Here is a 10,603-nt window from a genome sequence, read left to right as displayed (position 1 = left end):
ATTTATTTAGTTCTTTCGTCATTATAAAGTTAGTATATAATAATAATAATATATCATTATTTACTATTAATATTATTATGTTTATTATTTTGTATTTGCATCTAACTTTTAATTTTATAAAATGGAAATGGTAGAAGTACTAATATTGAAGTTTCCTCTGAATTTTATATTGTGTAGTATGTTACAAATTCAAATCTGAACTACGTGAATATTCCATTAATGTAGAGAGAGAAAGAGAAAGATTGTTAAGGATAGTAGGGAGGTGTAGAGTATTTTTGGAATAAAGAAAATAGTAGGGAGATGTAAAATATTTTTGAAATAAATTAAATTAATGGGGAGGTACAGGTTCCACTTGGAGAGGTGTAGGGAGCAACACCCGCTGAAGTTTCTTTTTGGAGGCAAAGCTAAACTTGGGCCGCTGTAATGAAAAAGTGCAATTTGAGGAGAGAAAACATAATTTGTGTCTTTTAAAGGGAGAAAATATAATGTGTCTCAATATCTTAAGGTTGTATTTTACCTTTGTGTGTTGTTTCTACATGTTGTGGTGTGGGGATGTAAAATCAGAGCTTTTCATTTCACGGTGGAACATCCCCTTGTAAGTGTGCAGATTTTACTACTTTGAGAATGACTACAAATATTAAGAATGGTAAGAGACACTTTTGGAATATTATTCTAATTACAAGATTAGACACTTTTTAAATAATATTTTCTATTCATCTTAAAAGTGAACAACATAGTACTCAAAAGTGAACTATGATAAAAGTTGAGTACTCGATACAATCAATCATTATGATCACATGAAGATAAAATTAGGTTTAATAGCCAATTTAGTCCTCACTGTGGTTGAAAAATCTCAATTTAGTCCCTCGTTATAAAAGTATTTTAAATTAGTCCTAACTTTTAAAATAGTGGGTCAGATTGGTCCCTTCTGTTAAATATAAGTTAACGAAATTAATGGATAATGATGTAACACAACTTAAAGCTAACGAGGGACCAACTAACACATCAACTTTAAGTTGTGTCACATCATCATCCATTAATTTCGTTAACTTATACGGAAGGGACCAATCTGACCCACTATTTTAAAAGTTAGGACTAATGTAAAACACTTTTATAACGAGAGATTAAATTGAGATTTTTCAACCAAAATGAGGACTAAATTGACTATTAAACCATAAAATTAACACCAAATGAATACAATCATACATTTTTTGTTTTTTTTTTCAGCCTTACACAAATGTTAATACACAGTCAATATTTAGTAACAATTCATCAGTTCACCTTCAAGCAATATTCATGACCCTTCATCACTTTTAATCTTACACATTACATAATACAAATAATGTATTTCATCTTCAACTAGATAGAACAATACATTTTTTTTTTTATTTTTTTTAACACAATTATAATAAAATAGGGACACATTTATATTCATCTAGGTAGAACAACACTTTTTTTTTTTCATTTTTTTTAAAACACAACCACACGTAATAAATCGGGACACATTCATCTTCATCCATTTTTTATGCCTTCAATCTCTTTAATTACTGCGTTGGAGTCGGCAACAGAGGCTCAATCTAGACGAATTATAAAAGCAATTACTATACTTTCATAAAAACATTTAAAAAAGTAATAAATTAAAATATGGAAGAAGTAAGAGTAACGAATATCATGGTGTAGGTAAGTCTCATAAATAAAAATTGACAAAGAAATATATCCACTTAAATAGATATCATGTTATGCTGTGAAAAACTGCTTCTAATTAATCATCATCTGCACGGACATAGGATAGTATCACTTACAATAAATAAAAAGTTACCAATTTTAGTAGCATTAGTTAAATTGATGTACCGAGTTCACTATCTCCATCAGTATCTGAATCTCAACTATTGAAGAACTGGAATGATGGCACTAGCACCATCCGGAGCCTATTTAAAACAAAAGAACGCATAGAAGTTAATTTTAAGCACGATGCATCTTATAAAAACATTACGCTAAAAATAATGTTATTAATTCAAAGCACGAATAACTAGTCTTGTTTATGGCCTTGTTATTGAGTAGTTGAATTATATTTTTCCAATGAAAAAGGAGAATAGCCTAGCTACTTATAAATTCTCGGTAAGAAAATATCTAGTATTTTTTAATGAAAATGATGAATCATACCACTTGAGATAAAATTAAATTAAAAAAAAAGTTACAAATTTGCATGGGCCTATACTTCTAATTCTATGGAACAAATATTAAGACGTAAAAGTATGCGTACCTCTTCTTCAAAATTTCTGTGGAGAGCAGAATTAAGGTCAGTTTCCTTTCGGGGTCTCTCATATTCTGAATAATACCACTTTGTCGGATTATCTATTTTGGTCACTGCACTGAAACTTTTCATGGAGCTGCACTTGATGATGTGGACTTCCTCTAAAGATGGAAAACTTAAAGTGAACTTGCCAGTGCAAAAGCAAGTCAGTTGTTTTAATCTTTTAAGATCCAAAACCTGAAGCCGCTCAAATATAATTTCTTGATTCTCATGAGATTCATCTGCAACAATTGCCATCAATCCCTCACAGTCTTCAACTACTAGATCTTCAAGTTTCACAAGCTCTTTGGCTACTGATGCTGGAAACACACTTTTAAGGCATTTGCATGTATCAACAAACACTTGTTCTAGATGACTTTGCATGCTTAGAATTCCTCGAGGATCTTCTTTCCAAACATTCTCTAGATTTGGCAGTTTCGATAAAACCAATTTCTTCAGAGGAAAAGTAATTGATGTGTCTTGTGTTGAAGGATTGACATCAAATATGGTTTTGACAGAATCACAGTTTCGAACTTCCAAGGTTTCCAATTCAGGTAATAAAGGAAGTAAATGGAAGGGTAGCACTGCATCTGATAAAAACTGGCAGTCGTCCACAATCAATGTGTCCAACTCACTGAAACAGAAGTTGGGTATAGGCAGTGAACTTCCACGCCATATCTCATGTAGTCCTCCTCTACTTTTTAGATCAATCCGTGATTTCCTTTGCGTCTGCAGGTACAAAAGAAGAAATAAACTATGAAATTAATTCTTTATTAAAAGAACTACTAAAAATTTAAATGTCTGCCATATCTCTGGTAATTTTGGTCTACTTCTGAGATTAAGTTTTTCAAGTTCTGAAATCTGCACGTCCAAAGAATATATAAAATAAAAATGAAACTAATTATTTACCAGAGTCGACGATATCTTTTAAATTACTTTCCTACAAATATGAAATACTCACTTTTGCAAGTTTCAAGACTTCCAAAAACAAGTTAAGAATTGAGGTTTATAATTTTATTTAGTTCTCCTAAAATAAAAATGTAAATAAATAAATAAAATTTATTGTTACGAATATGAAAATTTATAATTATCCTAAACTATGTTCTTTTCCTTTCATTTTCATACTTTATAGTGACAAATAATTCACTGCTTGAATTTTGTAACAAAAAGTTAAGACTGGTGAGGAATGATAATCAGTGAATTCATTATAATTGTTGATTAAATAATGATTGTAGTTCGACTTAAATTATAGATATAGCGTGTAAAATTTAATTAGAAGGTATAGCAAAGTTTTGTAATAATTTTTCAACGTTGTCCTAAGCCGTCTTGCATACTTAAACAAATTCTACAGATGTGTCCATACATGACGAAATGTGTTCTACGATGCTGTATTTGTAACGACAAGAATCATAATAAAATTTAAACACATACCTTTCTCCCAAATTTCTTCTGCATAGTAGAGTAGAGATCAGTTTCCACTGTAATAACTTCTTCGTTTTCAATTGTTACTTGAGACAACTTGTCTGCTTTTAGCGTACTTGGACATAAAGTTACCATCTCAGAACAATCTATCACTGATATTTCTGCTAAGGATGGGAAACTTAAACTCCCCCTGTAGAACCATCGGAGATTCAATAACTCATCAAGTTTTAAACAACTGAGCTGCGAAAATATTATCTCATCCTCATCTGATTCCTCCCTTTCTTTAGATACTATTTCTTCAATTGATTTACACTCTTTTATCTNCATTCTTTGAAGTTGACCCAAACTTTTGGCTGTTGAGGATGTGAACAAATATGATANGCCATCACAATTTTCTACTTTTAAACATGTCAGATTTGAGAAACACACTCTGCATGTTACCAAGTTTTTTAAACTGGAACAGGTAATGACTTCAAAATTTTGTAGATTTTCGAGAAAGGGCTCAATCCATGAGTTTTCTAATCCAATGGAAACTAGCCCTTGAAGGGACTCCAACCGTAATTCATTCAGCTGTAATAGAAGTTCATTATTACTAGGTCTTTGATGGCAGAAGATCACCTTGAATGAACTATTCCACACCACAAGCCTTTTTACATTTGGCAACTGTTGTAGAAATCCATACTCCGGAAATTCATCACACTCACTATCAAAGCACACACCGAGAACTTTTAACTTGTCTAAAAGGTTTCTCTGAAATTCTCCGTCCACAATCATCTTTAATTCATTTCTACCCACTGTCAGATCCTCTAAGTTGGGTATAATCAGCTGCAACGGAGAAACCAATGACCATGTAAAAGCAGGTCAGTACAGTCATAGATTCAACTCTCTGTATAAAATTGAAATTGTGATCTTTCATGCCAAAATAAGCCCGATAATTAGTGAAAAACTAAAACATTTCGAGATAAAAGAAAAACCATGTGTGAACAAGTCCATTTAAAAGAGAAAAAAAAGGATGAACTAGCCAGACCAGGTAGCTGCTCATAAGGCGGCAACCATTTTGATTTAAAATTAATTATCAAATGAAAAGTTTGATGAATGAGATGAATAGTGGTTCCTATAGAAAGAAAATAATGAGAAATATTTCTATGGTTGGTAAGAGCATATGTGTGAGAATGTATATGTTATTGAAAGAAAGAAGAAGCGCAAACCTCAAATGTTGGTGCTGCATCATTATAAATGAAGTTGGGCAAATCACATAGTGCCAATGACGTCACAGAGGGGAACGTAAGCTTAGGATTTGTTTCTTTTGGAAGAGCTGGATTAGCCTCTGTAACTTCATTACAAATGGTTTCCAGATTTGACAACTTCCGTAAAACTAATCTCTTCAGAGGAAAAGTGAGTATCTCTTGGGCACATTTGACATCAAATATGATTTTGACAGAATCACAATTTCGAACTTCAAATGTTTCCAATTTGGGTAATAAAGGAAGTAAAGTGAAAGGTAACACCGCATCTGATGAAATTTTGCATTTATTCACAATCAAGGTTTCCATGTAAGTGAAACGAAAGTGGGGTATCTGCTGTGAGAGACACCATAACTCTTGTAGGTCTGCCATATCTCTGAATTCAAGACTCTCTTCCGATGATGCAATCTTTCGAATTCAGCACATGTAAATGAAAAAAATGAAATTAATGTTGTACAAGCATTACCAAGAATTCAGACTTTACAATTTTGCCATAAGACACCAACTTTACTTATAACTAATTACTCACAAATACACATAAATTTTAACAGTTTTTCTTTTCATATTATATTTTTCCTACACAATTCTATTTCGGGACTTTGACAATTGGTAAAATTTTAGTTACATTTAAAATTCTATTTAATTCACGTAAAAATGAAAATTGTTTCTACGGTCAACTTTCATTAAAAATATATATATAATTTCCTCTGGCAATTTAAGTATAGAAGTTAATTATAAACAAAATCTCTTACTATTTTTTATTTAACTTTGTGATTGTTGTGATTAAGTTCTAATGTTTTCCAGTTTATTATTTTGTTAATTTTCTAATTTGTTTTTTATTTCAAGTTTAGGAATGTAAAAAGTTATAAAATGACATTTTGAAAGTGACAGGGGTTTAAAAATAATGAAATTCGGTTAATGTTAATATTAAAGGGTCTTAATACAAATAGTTTTGTTATCAACGAGTTTCATAATTTTAAAACATATTATTTCTCTGTATTTTTTAGAGTTCTATGACTTCTATCCAAGGTTCTCATCCTATGTAATTTCTTGATTCTAGCAAGTTTTGTTTGAATTATATATATTTATTATGAAATTGGTGATGCTTCATGGATTGTAATTTGAGTATGAATAGGTATGATGTTTATTTATACATGATATAGTGAAGATAATGAGATATTATTAGTAATGTACATGATTATTATAGATTTATGATGTATTGTGGTGCTTATGCATGCTTAATGTGTGCGATGTTATTTATGTGGATGAAGAATATGATGTGAGATGTTGTTGAGAGAATTTCAAAGTGAAATTATGTAATGTAGTAAATTTAATGCATGCTTTGACATATGCGAGTTTTAGAAATAAAGTATCTTGAACTCTAATAACTATTCAAACTCAAATAAAGTAGAATATGTGGCGAGAGTGATAAGAGGTCTTTCACCTAGCTATTAGAGTCGGTTTGAAAAGATTAACCTCGTGAATAATAAGGTAAATACCCTTTTGTTTAGTACCCTACAAAGCATAAATACTACTACGAGTGAACACATATTAAGTACATATGTCAAAGCATGAATCCATATAATTGAGTTTGGTGTTAACTGTTTATGTGTGTTGATATGAGTTATTATGTTTTACAAATGTTTAAATCTAATCTTTTGGTACATTTCCTTATCCTCTCATTTTAGTTTGTCTTTATGTGTGTGTTCCTTCCTTGTTTGTAATGGTCACTTTAGTGGTGGGAGCAGATGAAGATATTCTATTTGAACCAATATAGGAGGGTGTGGTTTGAAGCTTAGAAGTATACAATTTTCGCTTTTTGTTTTATTAGTCTTAGATATCAATGTTACGTTTTTTTTTTCAGTGTAATAGAAATCTTATAGGTGTAAGATCTTGGCATGTGTGTATATTTGATGTTATAGTTATGTTGTAGATAACTGTAATAGCCTTGTATTCTTTTGCAGTTATTTGTTCTCTCATTCCTTTGAATGTGATGTCTCTCTATGTAGTTGTATCTTATTAAAATGAGATGTTACATTAATGGTACCAGAGCAGTTCATCCTTAGGATAACTTGAAGGTTGTGGGTTTGTCGTGTCTTACCAAGTTTTTAGATTATAGAGTTGTGAATCTTGCTAGAAGTATTAAGAATAGAAAAAGTCTTGATAAGAGTAATGAGGGTTCACACTCATGACTATATCAGAGATAACTTTCCTTTCATAATTTTGAAGGCTTAGGGAAAATAAGTAGTTATGGTTCGAGTCTTGCTTTCTGTAGTGATTCTTGTCATGTTCTTTCCTTTATGGTAGTGTTAAGTGTTCTATAGTGGTAGAGGAATGCATATTCGAGGTTAAGTCGACNTGCTTATCTTTATGAGTATTAGTTAAGGCCTTTGAGACAATTTCTTGTTTTGAAGATATAGAGATGTAGTGTGTTGGAGTTTTTAGAGTTAGCGAATCAAAGTTTTTGGTTTTCAAAGGATGGGGAAATATGTTGGAATTCAAAAGTTATGTTTTGGTTTGAAGGAGTTGCAATAATAGGTTCTTGAGATCGAATATCACAAGTTTTTGCAAGAGGAGTTGAATTTAGAGGTCGAAAGAAGGGAAGATGTAGGTATTCACTGGTGCAACAAGGCTTAAGAAGGCGACATGGTTTTACATTTGGGCAATAGAGGTTTGAAGAAGGAGAGTGGTGGAAGGTTGAGGTTGAAGCTAAAGAGGGCATAGGAACCTCGAAGTGAACCAAAGGGGATCACTCTTTAGAAAAAGAGACTAAGATGAGGTCGAGCTTCAGGAGTTGTTACGTCGGGTGGTGTTTTCTAAGTTAAGAAAAACACAGTCTTTGATAAGGATATAATGAGTTAGTAGAAAAGTATAAAGATCGGTCTCTAAAATCAAGTTGTAAGGAGATTTCATTAGTATAGTATCCATATTATAACTAGTGAGGTTTTCAAAGTGGTTGAGAAGAGGTAGATCGAACAATCCTAGTGTGAAAATGTATCGGTTGAGAAAGATGTCAAGTTGAGAAAGATGCAGCTAGTGATGTCAAGTTGAGAAAGATGCAATTCTAAAAATGGTTACAGGCAAGTGGGTCAAGAAGTACCAATGGAGTATCAGTTTTGGTTTAGTCATCACAACAAATGAGAGTTCTAATTTGATAATGAGATAGCATTGTTATCGACTGTGTGACTCAAAGGTGTTAATGTTTGGTAGTAGATCAGAGGTGTTGTGTGATCAAGTTAGTGATAAGGATGAAAAATACATGTTTTCAGACTTATTAATTAGCTGAAATTTGTATTTATTAATGAAATAATGTATTTCCTCATAGAAAAAGTTTTAATAGGAAGTAGGAAAGTGTGTAGTAAATTGTACAGGAATTTATACATCAAAGTGGAGTGTTGTCAGATGCTTATCGCTAAGCCAACATTAAATCGCTCAACTAAAAAGAGTTTTATTCACTCAACGCACCAACATAACTCATTGAGTGAATAAAGGACAATTAAAGATATGCGGTTGTATATTCGCTTAGCGTATGAAGAGTTGTGTACTTAGAGAATTAGTCACTTTCAATTAACTCTTAAAGTTGAAAATAAACAGAAAGGAAAGACTCCTAACAGAAGTTCCGGACAGAGAAAAGAAACGAAAGCATCTTAAGAACTTTAGGAGACTACTTCAAGTTATCAAGACACCTTTTTTGCAAGGGATTGCTTCAAATGTGTACGTTCTAGATGACTAGGAGTAGTTAAATTTCTCTTTCGTTGGAATTGGATGTAATTTTCCTGTTCAATATATCGTTGTTCGTGCATATGCTCTTTCTTGAATTTACTATCATTGTATGAAAATATAATGTTATTTGAATGTCTCTGATGACTGGAAAGTAACTTTGAACATGGACATAGATAGAGTACCTAAGTTATTTGAGATCTAGGGATAGACTCAATAACTTGGTCCTTTATAGCATTATATTTAATGCAAATTGTATGTTAAATTGACTAAGAGATTAACAATTTGATATATTAAATTAGAACCAGTAGCTAAGGGATTAGGACTAGTATGCCTTGATGTGAATGTTTGAATGAAATAATGAAATATTGAATAGAGTTTTATATTCATATGATTCATGAAACCCAATTCCAACAAAGTTTATTTTACATATAAATTCATTGCACACCAACTATTTGATAAAATACCAAAAAGAGTTTCTTGTGTTGTTTTGTGCATTTTGATGTCTATAAGGAAGAATTGTCATGTGTTGCACAAGTCCCTTGGAAGAGAACGATATTTATCACTTGCTATGCTGTGACCAGTGCACTTGCCGTTGGTTTTGTAGCCAACAGTTAGTTGTGTGGTGCTTCAAACAGAAAAAAGAGGATCTGAAGTGACACCAGTCATGCATTAGTTTGAAGTCAAGGNTAGCTAAAGTTTTGGAAAAAGCCTACGAAAGGTAATGAAAGACATATGGGAGGTGAGTTCAATTTGATAGATACAAATTGGTTGGTCAGGCATAAAAAGGATCCTTAAAGCTTAGGTTTGGAGGTTGAGAAGTTATTTTAAGAGTGATGGCTAGACCAATCTACATTATTGAATACTAGAACATTTATCGCCGATGCAAGCTTTTTAGTCAGTTAAGTTGTTGGGAGCAGTATCTCGGTCAAGTTAGGTTGTTAGGATAAGAGAAAAGGAGAGCATAATTTTCTTTATACCTGATGAGTGAATTTTTGAGGACGACAGAGAGCATACAATCCAACCAACCACAAAACATATAACTTAAGGCACGACATAAAAAGGAAAAATGGATTGTATGTTTTGTGTCGTGCCTATAGAGTATAAATAATACTACGAGTGCACATCTATATTAAGTACATATTTCAAAGCATGTATATGTATAATTGAATTTAGTGTAAGTTGTTTATGCATGTTGATATGAGTTATTATGTTTTATTAATGTTTAGATCTAATATTTTGGTACATTAGCTTATCTTTTGTTTTCTATTTATTTGTCTATGTGTGTTCTTTTTTATTTGTAATGATCTTTAACCGTGATAGCAGACGAAGATATTCCAATTGATTTAGTGTACGAGGGTGTAGTGTTAAATCTTAGAAATATACCACTTTCATTTTCGGTTTTATTAATCTTAAAGATCAATATTATATTATTTTTTGTTTTCAGTATGATAAAAGTCTTAGAAGTATAAGAAAATTATGATATTTGGTGTTACAGTCATATTACACATAAGTACGTGTATATATTTGGTGTTACAGTCATATTACACATAAGTATAATAATCTATTGTACATATCTTTTGGAGTTATTTGTTCTATCATATAATCCCTTTTTAAGTAGTGGTATATTATTAAAATGAGATGTGAATGTAACTAAATAAATATTAATTTAAAAATTCAACTTTCATAATAATAAAAGCTTGATGAACGAGACTAAATTCAAATATAAGGATGTAAAGTGCACATGTTTACTTAATTCACTTTGATTTTATTTTTCTGCCCCGAATAAGTTATGTTTGACATGGCATTTAAACTATTTTTTAATGTTTCTAAATCTATTACTAATATCCAAGAAAAAATATTTTTAAATGTTATTAGCAGTGACATTTTTTATTTTAGTTTATTACCTTTTATATTTATATCT

The 10,603-nt window shown here is 31.3% G+C and overlaps 1 protein-coding gene across 1 annotated transcript in view; it reads right to left on the bottom strand.

The window, feature by feature from the left end:
• Positions 1-1,714: 1,714 nt before the first annotated feature.
• The window catches only part of LOC106774205, a 36,561-nt gene continuing 27,672 nt past the window's right edge, over positions 1,715-10,603 (bottom strand). Inside the window, exons 11-15 of the mRNA XM_014661111.2 lie at positions 4,924-5,367; positions 3,725-4,540; positions 2,264-3,022; positions 1,852-1,928; positions 1,715-1,773 (exon numbers count right to left, since the gene is read on the bottom strand). Coding sequence (XP_014516597.2) covers positions 1,887-1,928; positions 2,264-3,022; positions 3,725-4,540; positions 4,924-5,367 — 2,061 coding nt within the window. The 3' untranslated portion in view covers positions 1,715-1,773; positions 1,852-1,886. The remainder of the gene's footprint in view (positions 1,774-1,851; positions 1,929-2,263; positions 3,023-3,724; positions 4,541-4,923; positions 5,368-10,603) is intronic.

This window comes from Vigna radiata, chromosome 9 (genome assembly GCF_000741045.1).
Source record: "Vigna radiata var. radiata cultivar VC1973A chromosome 9, Vradiata_ver6, whole genome shotgun sequence".
Classification (NCBI taxonomy): Eukaryota; Viridiplantae; Streptophyta; class Magnoliopsida; order Fabales; family Fabaceae; genus Vigna; species Vigna radiata.
This window is presented reverse-complemented; position numbering and strand designations above follow the sequence as displayed.